The sequence below is a fragment of the Thalassophryne amazonica genome, chromosome 11 (genome assembly GCF_902500255.1).
Source record: "Thalassophryne amazonica chromosome 11, fThaAma1.1, whole genome shotgun sequence".
Classification (NCBI taxonomy): domain Eukaryota; kingdom Metazoa; phylum Chordata; class Actinopteri; order Batrachoidiformes; family Batrachoididae; genus Thalassophryne; species Thalassophryne amazonica.
This window is the reverse complement of record NC_047113.1, coordinates 40394911-40416587: the sequence shown is the minus strand read 5'-3', so window position 1 is coordinate 40416587 and position 21677 is coordinate 40394911. Positions and strand designations below refer to the sequence as shown.

At 40.6% G+C, this 21677-nt stretch overlaps 2 protein-coding genes across 3 annotated transcripts in view; both read right to left on the bottom strand.

Annotated features, from left to right (window-relative positions):
* Window positions 1-3934: 3934 nt before the first annotated feature.
* On the bottom strand, window positions 3935-15956 carry glod5 (glyoxalase domain containing 5). The gene is made up of 5 exons (XM_034180934.1): window positions 15845-15956; window positions 12649-12757; window positions 5108-5261; window positions 4758-4913; window positions 3935-4658 (listed from the first exon to the last, which is right to left on the bottom strand). Exons 1-5 carry the CDS (start codon window positions 15954-15956, stop codon window positions 4515-4517), a joined length of 675 nt encoding a protein of 224 aa, XP_034036825.1. The 3' UTR covers window positions 3935-4514.
* The window catches only part of rlim (ring finger protein, LIM domain interacting), a 21919-nt gene continuing 15908 nt past the window's right edge, over window positions 15667-21677 (bottom strand). For both annotated transcript variants that reach the window (XM_034181285.1, XM_034181286.1), the window contains exon 4: window positions 15667-21591. In XM_034181285.1, the coding sequence (XP_034037176.1) occupies window positions 19919-21591 (1673 nt within the window). In that variant the 3' untranslated portion in view covers window positions 15667-19918. The remainder of the gene's footprint in view (window positions 21592-21677) is intronic.

Below are 21677 nucleotides of genomic sequence, written 5' to 3'. Positions count from 1 at the left end.
TGACAGCAATCCTTCCAGTTGGTGGGTTTTTGCACAATTTTATGCACTTTGGTGGTCACACTCCAAATTGTGCATTCACAAAGGCACGCCTGTTAAAAGGATAAAACACACTATTTTGCACATTAAGCTCCAGTAACACGGCACTAACGAAGGACACCAAAGCCAAAACGAAACAAGAAATCTGGACTTACATTGACTTTTGGAGACATCATTTAACCATCGTCCAGTTTCGTTCCTGTAGCTGACGCTTCATCAGAATTTTCTAACTTTTGAAAAATGTGAACGAGTCCTGATATCAACCTCAATTCATCCATATTCCGATTTGCTTTGGTCTTGATGGTTCCTCATCATATGCGTAGTTCCCCTACTGTCAGCATTCCATTTGATTGTCGTCCACCTTTGTCCAACCTCTCAAGTCCGACGTCTTGCACGAACATTGACAATATCTGAACGGATCAATAACTGACAAGATCCAACAAGGTGAACGTGACTCGTCCATGGGTGGGATGAAAAACAATGTTTTCATACAGAAACAATAGCGGCAAGAACTTTTGATCAACTACTTTAACTATTTATACACGTTGCAGCTGTCTCTGGCTGCAACTTGCATGTGCACGTTGGGAGAAGTGCCGGCTCATTCATCCACTTTTTCTTGACGATTTGTGACTTAGGAAATTTTTTCCTTTGTTCAGCGATTACCGTGCACCGTGTGACCGTGCCCTTACAAAGATGCAATCATTAGTGCACATCATTAGTAAACTGGCATGTGCATTTTTTTTGTTGTTTGTTTTTTGTGGCAGCTATGGTGTTTACACATGCTTTACAACATGCACACCCTTTAGTACATCAGGCCGTAAATGTTGGTACACAATGTATTTTTATTTATTGTTTGTACAGTCTGAGCTGACAATCCCTGCTCAACGTTAAAAACCTGCATTCCTATGCATTATCATAAATGCAGCATTTGGAGTTTTGTGCTGTCCTTCTGGTCAGCGTGCTGTGCTCCAGACCAAATGGGATGTTGGTATCAGAGGTGGGACAAAGTCACTGTCAAGTCATTCTCAAGTCATGAATCGGCAAGTAAGTCAAGTCTCAAGTCAGCTTGCAAACAATTGGTGGTCATTATGACTTGAGACAACAAACAGGTCAGTAATTCAATGTAGCTGTAAATAATATCAGATTATTAACTTTTATGCACAAAATGATATCACTTGGTCATTTTTATGTTGCCGATTCATGACTTGAGAATGACTTGCTGGTGACTTTGTCCCACCTCTGGTTGGTATTTCCCAGATGAAAATTCCCCCTTCTGACCTCAAAGTGTTCCTCTTCCTTGGCATTGACTGCAAACATCAGGTTGAAGACATCAGGTTTTGCTTCCATTCACTGTAGTGCTGTATGAGGTGAAACAAGCACAATTTAAAACCCTGTCTATGTCAGCTTCAGTTCGAGATGCAGATATGTCAAATATGTTCTTGACACACCAGCTGTGTTCCTAACCCATGGACAGCCTGATGTGATAACAGCACAAACAAGAGCAATCAGAGATTTTGGACATCCACCATCTGGATCCAGATCACCTCCAAAATTCAGTGGAGTCTTCCATGCCCTAATAGCTATCAGAGGTGAAAATTTGGTGACAATCTGTGAAGTATTTTTGAAGTAGATTTTTATTATTATTATATGATCCTTCAAAGCCTGTATAAAGTGAAATTTTGATCCAGAATCCTGACCCAGATGACCTCCAAAATTTAATGGAGTCTTCCATGTCCTAATATCCATCTGTGCTTGAAAATTTCATCAACATCTGTGCAGTAGTTTTGAAGTAGGTTTTTTTTATTATTATTTTTACATAATCCTTCAAAGCCTATATAAAGTGAAATCTTGATCCAGAATCTGGATGCAGACTACCTTAAAAATTTTATGGAGTCTTCCATGCCCTAATATCTATCAGTGGTGAAAATTTGGTGACAATCTGTGAAGTAGTTTTTATTATTAATATTATTATTATAATTATTATATGATCCTTCAAAGCCTATACAAAGTGGAATTTTCATCCAGAATATCCATCTGTGGTGAACGTTTTGTCAAAATCCGTGCAGTAGTTTTGAAGTAGGTTTTTTAAAATAATTTTTACATAATCCTTCAAAGCCTATATAAAGTGAAATCAGATTACCTTAAAAATTTAATGGAGTCTTCCATGGCCTAATATCTATCTGTGGTGAAAATTTTGCCAAAATCCGTGCAGTAGTTTTGACCTAATCCTGCTATATAAGTCAGACAGACAAATAATTAAACGCCAAAGATTTTATTACATCCTTTTTGGTTGTAATTATGCCAGTTAGGGATGCTAAGTAATGGACAATCAGGAGTGTTTCCTTGAGGGTATCAGCAGTTTTGATGTGGACGTGGCTCTAATCATGTAAAGCGTATTATAAAAGTCAGGGCATGTAATCAACCTCCACTTTGTTTCTCTGGGGTGTGTTTGTCTGCTCATTCGGTGTCTCACGACCTGTTATTTAACCACAACGCCATCTACTGAGCACAGTTATGCCACCCACACTGCAACACGCCATGCACTTCTCTGTACGGACAGTTTACGTCAAGTGTAGAAACTCAAGTGTCTGCAGAATGGCAGGCTATGCAGAAAGAAAACGTGCGTGTGTGAACAGGTGAAACCAATGTGGAACTCAGGAGAGGACATACAATAGTCCATGGGCCAAGCAGGTTTTCTGTACCACTTAAGGTGACAAATCCAGCCTCAGTGTACCATGGCCTACCCAAAAATGTATGCTAACCATGCCAGGGTGGTAGTTATAGTTAAGTAGGGGTCAATGAAGGGTTGCACAGGGGTCAAAATTTAAAAATGCTCAAATCATGTAAAAAAAAAACAAAACAAAAAAAACTATAGCCAGCAACACTCAAGTGGCGACAGGATCAGGAGCACAGACGCGTTTCGTCTGTGCTCCTGATCCTGTCGCTTTGCCGTGAGTCATTAAAACATTCATTAAGAAGGACACTTGAGTGTTGCTGGCTATAGTTTTACACTGACTTAGTTTTTGAGCCGTGCATCTCCAGTCCTGGTCCCTGTGAGTACTCGTTTTTTTCTCTGCTTTAAAAAAAAAAAAAAAACTATACCACATTATTTGTCTGATCATAATGATTCCAAAAAGGTATTGTTTGTACTATCTACGACTGAATGTTCTGGAGTTATGGGGTGAAAACAACACAAATGGTGACAAAGGTCAGTTTCAGTTTGTACAGGGGTCAAATGTTAAAGTTGCTATACCTTTTTGGAATCATTATGATCAGACAAATAATGTAGTAGTTTTCAACATGATTGAAGCATTTTGACCTCTGTGTAATGCTTCACTGACCCCTAGCTGGCTATAGCTACCAACCTCGGATGGTTATCATACATTTTTGTGTAGCCATGGTACACTGAGGCTGGATTTGAAATGTTGCTTTGTCACTTTACGTGGTCCCGATTAGGTCAAAATTGATGACAGTCTCATAGACTAGAAGAACCATGTGACTGGAAATACATTTAGAGTACAGAACATATTTTGTTCACTCAGTGATTTATCTAATTGGTAGGATTTAAACAGAGGTAAGGAATAATATACAGTGTCCTCCAAAAGTATTGTAACACTTGGTATTTCACACATTTTAATTTGTTTATGCCATTTCAAATACAAAAAAAAAAAAAAAAAAAAAAAAAATCCTAAAATTGTCTTCCTTAAACTCAAACTGAAAGCAAATCTCTACAACTTGATATAAATTAATTAAAAATATAAAAGCCAAGATGATGGGTTGCGTAAGTAATGGGCCCCTTTGGTATAATACCTGTAATAATCAGTTTTATTTCCAGTTTTCTTCAGACAAGTCAGGGAATGGATACATGAACATTTCCAAGTCACTGAATATGTCTTGAACTTTAGTTACATCAATTATGAACAAATACAAACAGTATGGCACTCTATGATAAATGCAAGAAGCACTGTGCAAGGAGAAGAGTGAAGAAAGCCACCAAGACACACAGAGAACCCAGAAGGAGTTCTCTGCTTCTCTGGCTGTGATTGGAGAAATTGTGCACAGTGCATGTTTTGCATTTTGTATCCCCAACTGTACAACTTCATGATGAAGTTGGTATAGAGGAGAATTTTCTTAAAAAGAAGACCTGAAATTTCAGCTACAATTTGCCAGAAGGTACATGTGAGATGCAAGCCTCAAGCCTAGATTTGATGTTTTGGTGAAAGATAATGAAACTGATTTTTAACTAAGAAACAAAGTATTTCACACACACAAATACTTTTCCGAATCTGAATATATTACTGCAAAACATAAAATGTACTTTTCCTTGCAAAATCAAATAGCAGGCCACTGATCCACAGTACTACGCTGTAATGTTGACTATAAGGTCACTTCAAGTCTCAAACTAGTGCAGGAATTGTTTAGACTATCAGGAATGTTTGGGCTAAAACTTGACCAATCATATCCATTTCGTAAAGCTCTCAAGTGGATCCAGGTGACACTGTCTGTATGTAGTTTGACACTTCGATCAGATTGTCATCTGGATCTCGGAAGTACAGAGAGCTGATGGTCCCCACAGCTCCACTCCTCTGCACAGGACCCTCCTCTATCTGCACCCCACAATCCTGCACAGGAAGACAGAGAAAATCCAAAAGGCACTTTTCAGCGGCGTATACTGCGTGTCAATCCAAAAAGAGACCGTCTGCAGGTGACAGGTGAAGTACCTTCAGGTGCGCCGCTACAGTGGACAGAGGGGTTCTGGTGATGAGGCACAGGTCCGCAGAGCCTGATGTTGGAAGCTTGGCTTTGGGCTCAAACTCCTGACCCAGCTGGTGGAGGTTAATCTTCTGCTGTCCAAAGGCCAGCGCCTTACGATTCCCCTTGTTAATGCAAACATGCAGGTACAGTGTATGAGAAGTGTCTGAATACTTGAGGTTCTTCAAGTGCAGAGGGGTATGTATTAACTGGTATGCAATCAAAGACTACCATCTAGTGGTTGTTACTTTCACAGCTGCTGTATTGTGAAAAATGCATTTTTAAATACAATTTATTATTTATGATACACTTCACATACCTTGAACGTGATCTCCTCCATGCCAAGAACTGAGGTGTAAAAGTTGACGGTGTCTGGTACACTTTTCACTGTGAGAACTAAGTGGTCCAGGTGGGTGACTTCAACTGGACACTTGGTGCTTTTGAATTTCAACTCTTGTTTGCGTGGAGACAGCCTACGAGAGATTAGAAAATCCAGGTGACCACAAAATAAATTTAAAGAATTAGATTTGATTTCCCAATATATGGAGCCACTGTATCATTGATGGGCTCGGCAGTTCCCGATTTTCAATGTTGACTAATCATGCAGGTTTCTCATACTGTTTATTATGTAGCGTAGAATACTGCAAAGTAACACTAACAAGTTCAATGATAAACTAATGAGAATGAGGATTAAAGGCTCAATTCTCCTTTTACATCTGGACTTGTGTCACGAAAGGCATCCAATGTAAAACCTGTTCATTTTTTAGGGTCGTTATATTGGAAGAAACTCATCCAAATATTTGTTGATTCATGAGTTCTTAAAAAAAAGCCTTTCATTTGTTAAATCTGGGTTTGAGTGGATATATGTTTGAATTTAAAGGTTTATTAAGAAAACATGGTTTCTGCATTTCTTTTTGTATCAAACCTAAGAAATACATTTTTGTAAAACAAATAATTTTACAAAATTATGTACTTTGAGAAAGTTACAATGTCTTTCCATGATTGAATAACAACAGCAACAAAAATTAATACAGCACTTGTGCACGCCATGTGAAAACTAGAAGATCAGCCATTTCAATGTTATTCTTGATCTTTTGGAGGACCATTTATAGATTATTTTCTGGGATGCAATTTATAATTAACTTCTCAACTATAACATGTGTAACTATTATAGTTGAGAACATTATCCCAACCTTATTCCCCCAGGGATAATGTTGTGCAAAATGTAATTTTATCAAACTCATCTATTTATATATATTTGAGGTTTCATGTTACTCACCCTCAAAGCTCCACAATTCTACTCCTGTGCAGAAATGATCCCACTATCTGCAACATTTTTTATATTACAGTTTTTCTCAAATGCTAAAACACAAAAGCCAATCCTCTAAACCAAATGACCAGTTGTCTAAACACATGTACTAAATCTAGCCATCATTTGCCAATATCATAAACACATTTGACATGAAGACACAATTCACAAAACACAATCCCCCGTTCTCATAAATCTAAACACATTTTTCCTTGCTAAAACACAAGTTGCAAAAGAACTCTGCACATATTCTCAAATGAAAGCTCATGTGATGCAAAATGCTTGCCACAGTCAGCAATATTTGAACACAACACACCTGGCGTCATTCATTACACACGACGACTCAAAATTGAAGACACATGTTGCCAATGCTGTGACCACATGTATAAAAGCAAGTTCAGAGTGCACAGTTTGATGAAGATTCCAAACAAACACAATGGATGAAGGCAGAGTCAGGGGAAGAGGAATTCGAGTCAGAGGAGGGAGGAGCTGGCCAACGAGGAAGAGGAGTTCAAATCAGAGGAGGAAGAGGAGCAGGCCAACGAGGAAGAGGAGTTCAAAATCAGAAGAGGAAGAGGAGCAGGCCAACGAGGAAGAAGAGTTCAAATCAGAGGAGGAAGAGGAGCAGGCCAACAAGGGTGAGGAGAAGGTCCAGGAGGAAGAGCAAGACAACCTCGCACCATCATTACGGACGAGATGCGAGCAACAGTCACTGACCATGTCATTGTCCATGGCATGACAATGGCTGAAGCAGGACTAAGAGTCCGTCCAAACCTGAGTAGGTTCACCGTGGCCACCATTATCAGGGCATTCAGACAACACAACAGGTATTGTACTCTATTGCTTTCTTCATCACAATACACTTTTACAAGCCTGTGAAAGTAGTCTATTGGTTCCAAATCAGTTGTTATTGTAAAACATGTCAATTGACAACACATGTTCCTTTCTGTAGAGTTGAAAGAATGCCACATAGAGGTGGGAGGGTTGCCATATTTACAGCGGCACAAGAAACCCTCATTGTGGATATGGTTCGTGAGAACAACCTCATCAGACTCTGGGAGCTCAGAGACAAAGTCATTGCCGATAATGTCAACTTCGAGAGCACTGATGATGTCAGCTTGGCCACAATAGACCGAGTTCTCTGGCGCCAAAAGATGCGGATGAAACAGGTCTATAGGATTCCCTTTGAGCGCAACTCTGCGCGACACAAAGACCTACGTTACAAGTATGTGCAAGTAAGTATACATCCATGTTCACAGTACAGTTAGTGGACAAACTGTGTTGCTCAGTGGCCTACAGTACTTCTGGACAATACTGCGCTACCCGATTGACTGTTGTTCTGAACACCTGTGCACTTTCACATTTTCACAGAGGATATTACAGTTGGACGCGATGGCCAGACCTCATGAGTACCTCTTCCTGGATGAGGCTGGCTTCAACCTTCAGAAACGAAGGCAAAGAGGCCGTAACATCATTGGCCAAAGAGCCATCACTGAGGTTCCTGGCCAACGGGGGGGTGTAATATTACTCTTTGCGCGGCCATGAGTTCAGAGGGGCTTGTCCACTGGCATGCTGTCCTTGGGTCTTACAACACCCAACGTCTCCTCACCTTCCTAGAGGAGCTAAGAGACATCCTCCTGGACCGCCACCAACACCATCCTGTGCCCGCACATCCCATTTATGTGATCATTTGGGACAATGTCAGCTTCCACAGAACAAACCAAATCAGAGAGTGGTTCACCACCAACAGTAACCAGTTTTTAAACGTCTGTCTGCCACCCTACTCCCCTTTCCTGAACCCTATAGAGGAGTTCTTCTCATCGTGGAGATGGAAGGTTTATGACAGACAACCATACACTAGAGAGAACCTCCTAAGGGCAATGGAGCTGGCCTGTGTTGACATCCCAGTGGAGGCCTTCCAAGGATGGATTCGCCATTCCAGGGCGTTTTTCCCGCGGTGCCTGGCAAGAGAGAATATAGCCTGCGATGTGGATGAGGTGATGTGGCCCGATGCAGCTCAGCGACATGATGCCGCACAGTGATTGTGGTGTGAATAAAGTAAATAAAACAACTTCACACCCTGAACATGTTTTCAAGGGTACTGTTGTGTGCAATAGATTCTGTTTTTGCATTGAGTTGTGTTACAGTAGTGTACATGCAGTATTTTCTATAGATTTATACTCTTCATATGAAACTCACAAATCTAAATGCCTAATCCTCTACAGAGATTTAAGAAGATCCGTTACTGTAAAGTTTCTAGAAATATGCATTGGGAGTTATGAAACAAATTGTTTTGCTGTAGTGTGTAATGATGTGTATTGTGAAAGCTTCGAGCTGCTCTTTTGGTGTGAAAGTTTGAGTTTTGAAGTGCGAAGGTGTGGTTGTGTTTGTGTAGCTTTAGAAAAGGGTGTTGTGTTTAGACATTGGGGGACATGGAGGAAATGTTTGTGAAATGTGTTTTAGCATTTGAGAAAAACTGTAATAACATTCAAAAGCAAATCATACCGAAAGAAATAACTATTTTGCCCAAGTTTATGTTATGTATACTCAAATTTGGGATAATTATATAAGATTTTTTTTTAAAATGCAAAAATATCTTAGAAGTATCAATTACCAAATACTTTATATTCTATTTATAAAACATGCGGAGCTGCATGGCGCAAAGAAACGTCGTGATGAAGCCTTCCAGGACATGTTTGGGCATGTCCAGCTCATGCACAATCACAATCGGATATTCACACGACTGGAAAGCAACCGGAATTTTCTGAAAGCCATCCTGTGAGACCAACACGGAGGTGGTTTTGTGCCGAGTAATGGACGCCTCCGTGGCGCGTCCCTCTGCTTCTTTTTCCATGAAAAAAACTTGTAACGGTGGAATGTGCCGAAAAAGTGCTGATGTCCACTTCTTCTGCCTTTTTGTGAAAGTCAGACGAGGTCCTGGATCAACAAACCTTTCACGTTGGCAATGATCTGGTTGTTCCAGCGGGGTGTCAGCCTGTCGATGGGGGCTGGGAGCGCGCCGCGCTTTCAGGAGTTGTGGGCGGTCCTTAAAGCGGCAGTAACACGCCGTAATCTGTTTAATCCCCATAAAATCGTCCCTGAAAACCATATTAATTTTTCAAACGGTGTCCACCTGGAGGTCTCTCACAGTTTCTTGAAAAAAATGGATGCAGCAAAGCTCCAAATCGTTCAGACTTTTATTTGCAATAAAAAATAGACAAGAGGGGTGGACCACACCTCACTCAAAGCCTGCTCACAGGCGAATGACGCAACCGACAGGCATGAAAAAACTCATGCATGCGCACGAGGGTACAAGCTTGTCTGACGCAATCACACGTGATTCAAATCCATATGGTTTTTTAAAAAAAATAATAAGGTTGGATACTTTTCTAATAGACCTCGTATATATATACGAGGTCTATTAGATAATAAACCGACCCTTTTATTTATTTTTTTTAACTATATGGATTTGAATGACGTGCGATTACACCAATCATGCTTGAACCCTCGTGCGCATGCGTGAGTTTTTTCATGCGTGTCGGTGACGTCATTTCCTTGTGGGCAGGCCTTGAGTGAGATGTGGTCCCGCCCTCTCGGCTGAATTCCTTTGTTTCACACGCTGCTCGAGACGGCGCGCGTTGCTTTATCAAAATTTTTTCTGGACCTGTGAGGAATATCCGAGTGGACACTATTCGAGAAATGAAGCTGGTTTTCGGTGAAAAGTTTAACGGCTGATGAGAGATTATGGGGTGTTTCTGTTGGTGTAAGGACTTCCCACGGAGCGGGACGTCGTGCAGCGCTTCCAGGCGCCGTCGTCGGCCTGTTTCGACCTGAAAACATCCTAATTTAAGGCTTAATTCACCCAGGACATCGTGAGAGAACAGAGAAGATTCAGAAGAGGCCGGCATGAGGATTTTATGCAGACATTCCACTGTTTAAGGACATTTTTTAATGAAAGACGTGCGCGCAAATTCGCCAAGTCGTTTCCGTGACGACTTGGCAAATCTGTGTGCACCGTGACAGGAAAAACACCTCCGTGTTGAAAACCATTTGTAAAATTCAGGCGGCTTTTGATGGTTTTCAACAAGTGAGTAACTGAGAAATTGTTTAACAGCTTGGGCATGTTCCAACTTGCCCGTTAAGGTTTCCAACAGAGGTGTTTTTCCTGTCGCGACCCCCCGCGGTCGGGTCCGGCCCGACATGCGACTCTGCCCGCACGTTCTTTCATTACAAAATGTCCGTTAACAATGGAATGTCCGAATAAACTCCTCATGCCGACTTCTTCTGAAAGTTCTCTGTTCTCTGATGAATTACTGGGTCAACAGAGCCTGAAATGTGGAAGTTTTCAACTTGAAACGGCGAGACGCTGCCACCTCGAAGCGCAGATCGCCGTCAGGCGCCATGGGCCGTCCTTACGGCGACACTACCAGACCAAAATCTCTCATCAGCCGTTAAAATTTTTACAGAAAACCAGCTGAATTTATCGAATGGTGTCCACTCAGTTGTGCCTTACAGTTTTGAAAAAATTTTGATCAAACAAAGCAGCAGTCTCTGAGCCATTCCTAAACAATGAAAATATCGACGAGAGGGTGGGCGACTCCTCACTCAAAGACTGCCCACAGGTGAATGACGTAACCGAAAGGCGTGAAAAAACTCTCGCATGCCCACGAGGGTTCAAGCATGTCTGATGTAATCACACGTGATTCAAATCCATATGGGTTTTGAAAAAAATAATAAGGTCGGATACTTTTCTAATAGACCTCGTATATATATATATATATATATATATATATATACACACACACACATACATACACACGTAGCAGCCTCACTCTGCGATGTTGTTATGACTCCGCCCATTCGCTCCCCTCAAGATCCTCAGCATGGAAGTCGAACTCTAACCAGAAGACTAATACACACACACACACAGTAATCCTAGCACTTACCCTTTAGGGTAACAGAAAACACTTTGGGGACAAAAATCTAATTTAAAAACACATTGTGTACAACATTACCTCAAAGTTTATTTGGTAATAAACGTAACAAGTACGTAAGACAAGAAAGCATACAGAATGTATATATCATTATGGTCCAGTTGGAGTATTTCACTCCAGTGACCAGGAAATACAAATATTTTCTTGGTAGTGGATATTTTGCCAGACCCGGTAAATTTACAGCTAGCGATGTTTTGCCGGATCTCCTATCTGATTGGCTAATTCAAATGAAGACATCAGTACCAGAACCTGGTTGAGGCAAAGCTGAAGTGGACGATATTTTGCCGTACACGGCTTGCACTGTTTTGCCGGCCATCTAAATTTAATCATGACGGAACAGCCGTGGTCGGGCGGGAACTTAAAGGCAATCTGAGTTTAAGATCTCCTTATTTCACATTCATGATAGTAGCTCGATATTGGTGATTTTCATTATTGAAAATTGGCATATTTTACCATTCACTATTTTCAGGGATGGACTGATCGAAGGTTTTGCAGACATGACACTGACAGAAAAAAACAGGATAAACACACATGCTGACGTGGACTTCTTTATTTTTGCTTTTTATTCTGTCTTGAATTTGCAGGTTTTGTTTATCATCCCCGCCCTACACAGAAAATTCCCAAGACCGTCACTGCACCGGTGGAAATCATTTTGGGCGAGGCAGTGGAAATAATTTTTGCCACACGGTGGAATTAATTTTAGGCACGTCTATGCCATGTTTTTGAGCTGCTTTTAGCATCCGAGAATCCCTCTGCCAGTAGGTGATTTTCTGTTCCGAATCAAACGACTTTATGGCACCCAAAACGGCATTTAAAAATGATAAATTAGCACCAACACTCAATGCGGAGGGCACCACCATGTTGACATAAACTCTAGGCCATGGCTATTCGCACGGCGGCCATGTCCATTACTCTCATTTGGCTATTCGCATGCCAAGACTCTGGTGGCAAAACTTGGAACTACTTGTATAAACAAACATAATGCATTCAAGATGTCTTAACTCCTTTAATATTTTTCGATTTTGATGTTTTTTTTTTTTTTTTTTTATTCGGCCGTGTCCATAACTCTCATTTCAGTATTCGCACGGCAAGACTCTGGTGGCAAAAGTCGACCCTATTCGAACGGCAAGACTCTGGTGGCAAAAGTCGACCCTATTCGAACGGCAAGACTCTGGTGGCAAAAGTCGACCCTATTCGAACGGCGGCCGCGTCCATAACTCTCATTTAATGCAGTATGTTTGTTTATACAAGTAGTTCCAAGTTTTACCTATGGACACGGCGGCCATGCGGCCTTCCTAAACTCTACGATGATGTCATTTGAACTAGTCAATCACCGAGGAGATCCGGTCAAATATCAGTAGGTGCGTGTTTGCCGTATCCGGCGTCATCACTTATGTTACTTCGAACTGATAAACGTTATATTTGTTGGTCGTTTTTTCTCAAATATGACGTTTACACCCTGGTTTTACGTCATACACGGTCACAATGCCTGAAATATTTGGCAGTTCCGTTGTTAGTGTTTGTACATTTCCAACGCCGTATTAAAATAGATTTTACCTTAAAACATGTCCTCTGCAAGAACGACAAACGGCTTCCAGCTGCACACAGCACCATGATCGAACAGAAACCTGTGAAGAACTGGACTCGGACACTTCCTGCTCCTTCGCTTATCCGCTACAGTAAAGCAAACACAATTTCCCTGTTTGGATATGCTGAAAAGAGGAACCCTTGTTCACAAACATTTTAAGTAAATTATACCTAATAGTGTTCGAAAGTGAAAGCCTTTTGAACGGTGTCGGGCTAAGATTACCCCGTAACACTCGGCATTCCCTTCCACAGTAAAAGCTGTCACAATAAAGGGCTTTTACTTTGAAGCGCACGTGAGACGCGTGTTGACCAGTTATCTTGAATTTTCGGGAATTTTTAAAAAATTACCTTATCAGTATATTAAAGACTTACTACATTGCCTGATTACAGTAACAAAACATGCCCCCCCACTGATTTTTGTAGTTTTATTTATTTTAAATATATTACTAATTTTTCATAAATAACTTTATATATATATATATATATATATATATATATATATATATATATATATATATATATATATATACACACACACACACACACACACACACACACAGACAACCCCTTTCTCTGAAAACACTGGTGTTCCTCAGGGATGTGTTGAGGCTCCTCCATTATTCAATGCATGTATGAACACCCGGTCAAAAACCAGTGGTGTTTATAGTAGTATAGCTTAGCTAAAATTTCAATAAAAATTATTTTGTGATAAAAGCATCGCATTTGGCACACATATTCTAAATTAAATAATGTTTATTTTTAGATATGGAGCCATCCTGGAGCTGACCTCTAATGAGCTACAGGGATCAATAAAGAATTACACAGGGTTCAAAATTTAAAAATGCTCCAATCATGTTGAAAACTCTACCACATTATTTGTCTGATCATAATGATTCCAAAAAGGTATAGTTTGGACTATCTATGACTGAATTCCATGGAGTCATGGGGCAAAAACAGCAAAAATGGTTACCAAGGTCAGTTTCAGTTTGTACAGGGGACAAAAGTTAAAGTTGCTCCAATTTTGTTAAAAAAATTATGCAAATTATTGATTGAGTTAATAGCATTTTAAAAAGGGATAGTTTGCACCATCTGTCATGCTAAGTTATGTTACGGGTAACATATGTCATAGAATCCAATGGGCATCGACCTTGCTTAACCTTTACTTTGGAGACCAAGTATTCAACACAGGCATAACTATTCCATTTATTAATTCTTTTATTTCAACCAATAATTTGCATCACTTTTTACCAAAATTGGAGCAACATTAACGAAACATTATTTAAATTAAAATGTGTGTGCCAAATTCCATGCTTTTATCACAAAATGAACAATGGTTTTGCTGTGCCGGCCCACTATTACTGACTTCACAGATGCTGCAGTGATATTTGTGAAATCTTTCCATGGACTGATTGCAGAACTAGTGGAGTGACTCAATGTCATTTCATGTCAAGTAATTGACATGAAAATCTATTCACTATTTACCTAAATATAGAACACAGATTGACATACACTAAATCAAGTTTTAAAATAATCCCTCTAAACTCTTTGATCATACATTAAATATCTTTTTTGGGGGGAGGGATCTGGAGAACAACCTCACTGCCCCCTACTCTAATCATGCCCCATCACAATTTGGGCTTACATGACACCCCTACAAGACCAAGGCAAACACCAAGGCAAACACATTAGCGTGCACATCCAGTAGCATCACTATTTCGATTTTCTGAGGACCACAAATGGCCTTTACGAGTATGTATCCCTCTATGCCTGGTCTACAGCCAAATGCTTCAAAAACCTCAATTTTGGGCCACTGAGAATGAAAAGGTTCGATATTGTTTGCTGATTGACTCTAGTTTTTAAGATATGCTACTGGGCCAGCATCTATAACCCTGACCTAAGAACCACAGCAGATAGGTGAGTTATAAAGGGAAGGGATCTTAATGTAAATGAGTTTAAGTGGCTAAACAAATCTATGACTGAATCTAGGAATAAAGCTGCGGCCAACAGGTTCAGTGCTCAAGCATTTACTTCAGGTGTAGTTGGAAAATGGAGCTCATTCATGCTTGTAGACTTCAAAGCACAGAGTAGACAATAAGATGTGATCTCTGGATTTATCTATGAACATTTTTAAATCACTTTTGTTCAAAAATAAACTTTTTTTTAAGTGAAATATCTTTGAAACAGTAGCCACATTTTTTTTTGTCATTTTAATTCTGCACGCCAAAATCCATAATAGCACCTTTCATTTCTGAAGCACCATAAACACCAGTTATTTGTTTCCCCTATATGCAGTTTCCCCAATGCATAATATCAAATGTGCATTTTTAGACTCCCCCCCCCCCCCCCCCAAAAAAAAAAACTGGGGTGCTGAAGGTCAGTCCAGATTGCTCAGGGAGGTTAAACTTCACTCATGAAGCGCTTTGAGGTAGTTTTGTTGTGATTTAGCACTACACAAATTTAATTAAATAGACAAAAATGGTTATAACTTGATTTTACCATCTACAGTGGTTCCATGTAAAGGCCAACAACTACTCCACAATGGAACTCCGTGGTTCATTCTCTGTAGATCCAGTATGTCAAGAGTTTGTTCATTATATCACCGTGATTTCTAGCAGTTAACACAAAACTCATTCAGGAGAAGTTCAGAGATTTAAGCAAATCCACATTTGATTGCCAGTAAGAAATGAAAGAGGATTTTCACAAATCCTAAGCAGTAGGTGTGCAATTACTGAAATTTCAAGTGTCAAAGGCTGTGACTCCAAATCCTTGACTCACTCAGTCTATACACGCTACACCTCATCAGCTTCCCCCTCCCCCACTGCCTTTTTGGAAATTGGAGGACAATGCAATAAATATTTTTAGACTGAAAAGGGCTAATGGCAGAGTCACATGTTTAGATTGTTCAATAAAAAGATTTAACTTGCGTGATCCTGTTTGAGTAAATTTTAAACAGCGAGTGAGACTACAAAAAGGCATCCCTACAATTCTTTTTGTGGCATAACATTTGTTTAATTCAGCAGTTACTTCCAGCACCCAGTTAACATATTTCACTAGGTGGGTCACAGAGCAAGTCCAAACTAGGAAAGCTAAAATGGGAACATACATTTTTCATTTACAACTTTATAGTATTCAACAATGACAACATCTTGCATTCAAACTCTGATACCCCATACAGGGGAGTAATAACTGGCAATGAGTGAAACGACACATGACAAGATGGCATGTGGTGATGCCGATTCCTTCCCTTGATCAGTGTTCCTGCTCATCCACAGAGCCATTATAACCTAAACAAACTTCAACACATTAAAACATAAGTCTTCATTTATGATTTTAGCCATTAAGTTTTAATAATAGCATACATTTTACATCATAAGTTTCCCTACTTTCACTTCTGTTATGTATTGCACACATATGAAGTATCTTCTCGTGAGGAAAAGAACACGGCAGAGTAGGCAGATTCCAATTTCCAACTGGAGCGTCACTTACTGAGACGCAACAACCTCAAACTTGGTGAATGTCCTATACATTGGGATTAATAATGGCCGTAACTGTGACGTGGGCCTGCAGGTGATCTAGAGTCTTAATGAGCTGAAAAAGCTTTTCAAGACATTAGCACAAAGCCAATTATAGTTAAGACACTTGTGAAAACACCAATTGTTCTGACATTTATAATCAGTTAAGAAATAAAGACATATAACAAGATAATTACTGGGAAAATAGTCATACTGTACATTTGTTTTTTAAAAAGGGGGTTGCAGTGAAAAAAAAATCTAAACTTAAATTTCATGTGCAACTGTTAGTGAATCTATTTTCCTTTAAGAAGAAAGTAGGGGACTCATACCAGTGATTTAAATAGGTTAACCCAATGCATAAAAATTAACAAACCCCTATAGTATGAAAACTTTTCATAACAATGAAGGCAATCTAGACTTCACATTACTTTAAAATAAGCTTGTACATACCACATCCCAACTGCATTGATCTTTTGTCTTAAACCTGTACATCATTCTACAATTTAAAACATTTCAGCACTCCACTTTTAATAACTAATAAAATGCAACTTTTTTTTTGTTGTTAAAAGTAACACGTGTCACCCTGTAACTTAAACCTCTTAAAATACAACCTTCAGACAATCCATAAGTATTTGCAGGACTAACAGAACTTACCTCTGCTAAGGACCGATAATATCTGGATCTGAACCAAACTGTTTGTAGACAATCAATTTGGTCAACAAATCTACTGTTCAAATTTTGATACATGCAGTTTTGGCAGTGGGGGGGGGGGGGGATCTTACTTTTAAATAACTGAAAAATGATCAAAAACACAGCGCTGTAATGAAAATTCACTCCTAGATCTCCAAACTAAAATGGGGGTTGTCTTACAAAACATAAAAAAAAAGCTGTCTTGAATTATCCTGCTAAAAAAAAGAAAGGAAGAGCAGAGGCAAATACATGCTGCGAGCCTGAAGAAATGAATCCACCTGCAAGTTCAGCAACACTTAGTACAGCTCAAGTATAATCGGAGTTCTTACAAACCAAGACTAATCAACTGTTATCGTCAGCTCCATAATTATTTTATTTGCCCAACACAACCTACTGGAGTTGAAAGCATATCATCAATACACACATGAACTGCAGTCTTACCTTTGACGGTATTTCAATTCAAAGTGGTCAAAAGGTTTCAGAGTTTTGTGGTGGCCGTAAAAACAACTATAGTTTTCTGCCCTGGTGATACTCTGCCAGGGTTCCACAACAGACGTCTTCACTTCCTGCTTGTTCTTCACTTTGGCGCAAGTGAAACGCTGCTCAGCTGTATTCAGGTCGATTCAACGCAGAACATTCACTCTATGCTTTTAAGTCTCAAGTTGCATTTACAGTACACCTCAGCTTGACATAAGTTTTTACTTTCGGCTGAATGTGAGCTGCTATCACTGACCCGAATGCTTCAGAATTCATCCTGCTGCTTTTCCCCAAGCAGTCACACATCAACACATACAAAGAAACCGGTTCCATACACACCTACACCATGTCTCACCGATGAAGTGGCATGTTTCAGCTTTCCTGAACAGGCCCTTCACTCCTCACGCCACCACTGTGGGACAAGTCAGCTCGTGTCACCAATTTACAGGATGTTATTCCATAACTGTCCAACGTTATATGCTCTGTGGCCAATATCATATCAAATATGGACTGTAATTTGTGGTATATCCTCAATTTTCTATTGTGATGTCTAACTTTGACAAAGGAGTCTAACTCCTGGAGAGCATTCTTGATCTGGTTAGGACGATTCTCAAGGAAGAGGATGACTATCGCTTAGCTAACATAGTATTGGTTGTTCTTGGGTTCATTTGAGTTAGACCTCTTAAAAAAGAAAAGGAAAAAAGTTGTATTAACCAAGCAATGTTTTACCATTTAACGGATTTGCTTTAGACATCCCGCTTACATACTGTAAAAGCAAACAGAACATCTGAAATAACTTCAGACCTTCTTGTAAATAAAATGAGGAAATAACACCTCATCAAAAAACAGATGAGCAGATAATTGATTACTTTTGGATTAAAAAAAAAAAGTCAGACCATACATTCATTCCATTTAGGCGAGAATATACTCTTAACAACAGACATTACTCAATAACCTCACGGTCATCATATGCTTTCAACTCCGGAATCAGATACAACAAAACTCACAATTATGGAACTGACCATGTGATTCAAAATTCCTCTCATAAGTTTATTTACAGATAATACTTTGAACTGGTGTAACTGTACCATTAACTGCCTTACAATATAAAAGTGCCTTTTTTGAGCCAATACAAAAGAGCAAATTTGAAATGCCTGAACTGTCCAGATGTGTGCGTCATCTCTAACTGGAACATCTTTCTAATAGATGGGTCTGTTAGTGGAGCTCATTCAAACAGCATGCATTACCTGCCTCTGTTTGTCTGCAACAACCGTCAGTACTGTGGGCCCTATTTTAAAGATGCAGTGCACCGCATAGTATTTAATAGTCTCAGTGGGAGCCTCCAGACTCATAAGTGCAGCAGTACTACTTGAAAACAGGTTAAATTAATTGGGAGTATTATTTAGAATGTGTGGTCACCGTTGTTTCAGCCAGGCATGTAACTTTTCATTCCTCTCAAAGCACTAATGTGCCAATCATAGTGAATCCACCTCATCAAAAGGAGAGTCATCTTTCCACAAAATAATGTGACAAATCCCAGCAACCACCAATATGTCAACAGTGGCTTGTTAATACTTAATCATGTTCATGGGATTTCACAAATGTTATTGTTTTTTTGCCAAATTAACAAATCTGTACTGATGACTGTAAGGTTGGAATGAAAGCAATAAACCAAAACTAAACCATAAATTGTGACTTAATTTCGCTGCACTGTATCACAAAAAACAAACCATAAAATGCACGGAATTAAAATTAACCTCAAACTTCTGATGAGAGGAGTTCTTGCCAACAGCCATCAAAGTGCAAGATGCACAGCCTCTTCACACATCAAGGCAGGTGCCTTCACACATTTTAGCTTGCTTTCATACTGTATAATGCAGCTGTAGTTAAACAACAGTAACCATTCAATTACATAACAGCTGTTATAACTATTAAACTTTCATTTATGTCTAAATGTGTCTACTGGTTTGAGGAATTCATTAAAATTACTGCAGTTTTTGGGAACAAGTCTGAGACTGCTATATGTATACAGCAAGTACTGTTTGCAGATTGTGCACAGGCTCGAAACTAAATGATGTGGAACATGTCACTGCACCAAGAACAGATCTGGGTACAAGAGCTAAGTTGCCATTTTTTCTTTTTTGTCTTAAGCCAAAAACCAAAACTTTACCATGTACTGCCACATTTAAATGAAACTCCCATATGTGCACCTCACCTCAATCTGTACAGTGAACTCTGCCTTGGCCAAAAAAAAAAAAAAAACTGCACAGATGTTAAGTGTATACTACAGTGCAAGGACAATAGCAACGTTTCTTAATGGCGGTTGTGCTGGCCACTGCACGTGCATGAAAATGGGGCCCAAAGTGTTTTAACTAGCTACTGCCTTGACGATTCATCACCCATACATTATGATAAGACTCACAATTAGGATGAAGGAAACCCTTTGTGAACATTAGAGACAGTTCCTCAAAACTGTTTATGGACTTAACAATAGACTATTTCAGTTAAGAGAAAAAAACGGCTGCAATGTTAATTCTGTGAGCCCGTCCCACTTCCTGGCACTACACCACACTCTCCCTGTTTGCAGACACAAGAACAGCTCTGCGGCAGATGGGGCATGTGGAGTTTTCAGACAGCCAGCGATCAATACAATGCACATGGTACTCATGAGAGCAGGGCAGCTTACGTAGCTTGTTGCCTTCAGCATATTCTGTTATGCAAACACTACAGGTCTTCAAGGCATCATTTTCACCAAAGTTGCGCATGGACAGGTTGTCAATCTGCTCTTTGGTCAGCCCTTGGGGCTGGTCTTCATCATCATCATTCAGGAGAAAGAAATGGGCAAGGCGGAGGAAGGGCAGGGAGCTGGGTTCCTCTAGGCTGATTGATGGTCTAGGTCGAATGGTAGCACCAGAAGCTGCAAGCCCAGTGGCAGCAAGACCAGTGGCAAGGCTCTCGCCCGATTCTGGCTCATCTGTCCTGACTCTGACTCCAGAAGCCACTGGTGGTTCATCAACATCAGCAGCAATGGGGCCAGCGGTAGTAGCATCTGAACTATTGAGTGCTTCCGACAGATCTGCAGGTGTGTTAGTGCCACGAACTGAATCTGAAGAATCAGAGTCTGAATCCATTAAATAGCCAAGTTCACCAAAGCCTGTCATGATCTGCCGAATCATAGACTGGAGAGCCATTGAGGTTGCCTCTCCTAAGCCTGCATCTGAGATTCTCCGGATAGGGATGCGAATGGTGCTGACATAGGTCCTCACTCCTGCACGCTCAGATCGAGAGAAAGTCCGACGATAACCACCCCGCTCACTTTCATACAGAAAGGTGTTGTTAGAGTTCTGGGAACGTGAACGAGTACGACTGGCAATACTGTCCCTCTGCCGATATTCACCTGGACGCACACGACGCACCTGGAGATCAAGCATAATGGTAGGGAGACGGCGGCCACCTATACCCACCTCTGCTCCAAGAACCTCTCCCTCCTGAGATGCAACATCTTGAGCCTCTGTAGGTGGTTCTGCATTAGCTTGAGATGTCTGACCATCGTACTCAACAGCCCCTTGCCTGGGAAGAACATGTTGTCGAGTCCGGGAGCTGCCCTCCACTGGAGGCACAGAGGGAGCACTGATAGCAGAGCTGGGGACTTGAGGGGTATGCACATGGCGTAAATTAGGCAGACCATCCAGCTGATCCAAGTTGAGAGGAGCATTGAGAGGAGAGCGGCTCCTGGCTACACGGGTCCTACTCCTGCGTGGGCCTGGACTGCGGCTGCGGGATCTCCTTTGACCTCTACGTGGAGAAAGGGAAACTGAGGTTTGGACTGGCAGGCTAGTGGGTGAGATGGGAGGGTCTCCTAGAATTTCCTGTGAAACAACCTGCTGGACCTCCGGCTCTGGTTCCATTATGACAGCCAGTTCTTCTACAACTGGTTCTTCCACCACATCAGTCTCCATATTAGCCTGCGGTTCAGCATTTGCCTCAACTTCTGAGCCCTCTACAGACTCCTGCTCCCTTTCACCAATTCCTTGCTGTTCAGCCAGGCTGCGGTTTACACTGATTTCCAAGCTGAAACGAAAATCTCCACTGTTCGGATTGGTCTGGCTGACTGCCCGCCATGACTGGTTACCACGATGACCAGTTCTTGTTGTGTTGCCTGTGCGCCTCACTGTGTTCAGCCAGTCAAGGAGACTGTCCCCATTGGCAGAATCCTCAGGGACCTCTGGTTGTTCTGAAATTAAAGTTCATACATGACAAAGCATAGATGAATTTGGATTTGTGGAAGACGTATTTTTTTTTTGGGGGGGGGGGGGGGGG

What these genes read in the sequence shown, in the direction of transcription:
- glod5 (XM_034180934.1), bottom strand. Translation starts at nt 15,956, where the DNA reads ATGGCTCTGTGGATGAGCAGGAACACTGATCAAGGGAAGGAATCGGCA. An exon ending in TGCAGAGGACATGTTTTAAG is followed by an intron (nt 5,262 to 12,648) that starts GTAAAATCTATT and finishes AATCTCTCGTAG; the next exon opens with GCTGTCTCCACGCAAACAAG. An exon ending in CTGTAGCGGCGCACCTGAAG is followed by an intron (nt 4,659 to 4,757) that starts GTACTTCACCTG and finishes CTTCCTGTGCAG; the next exon opens with GATTGTGGGGTGCAGATAGA.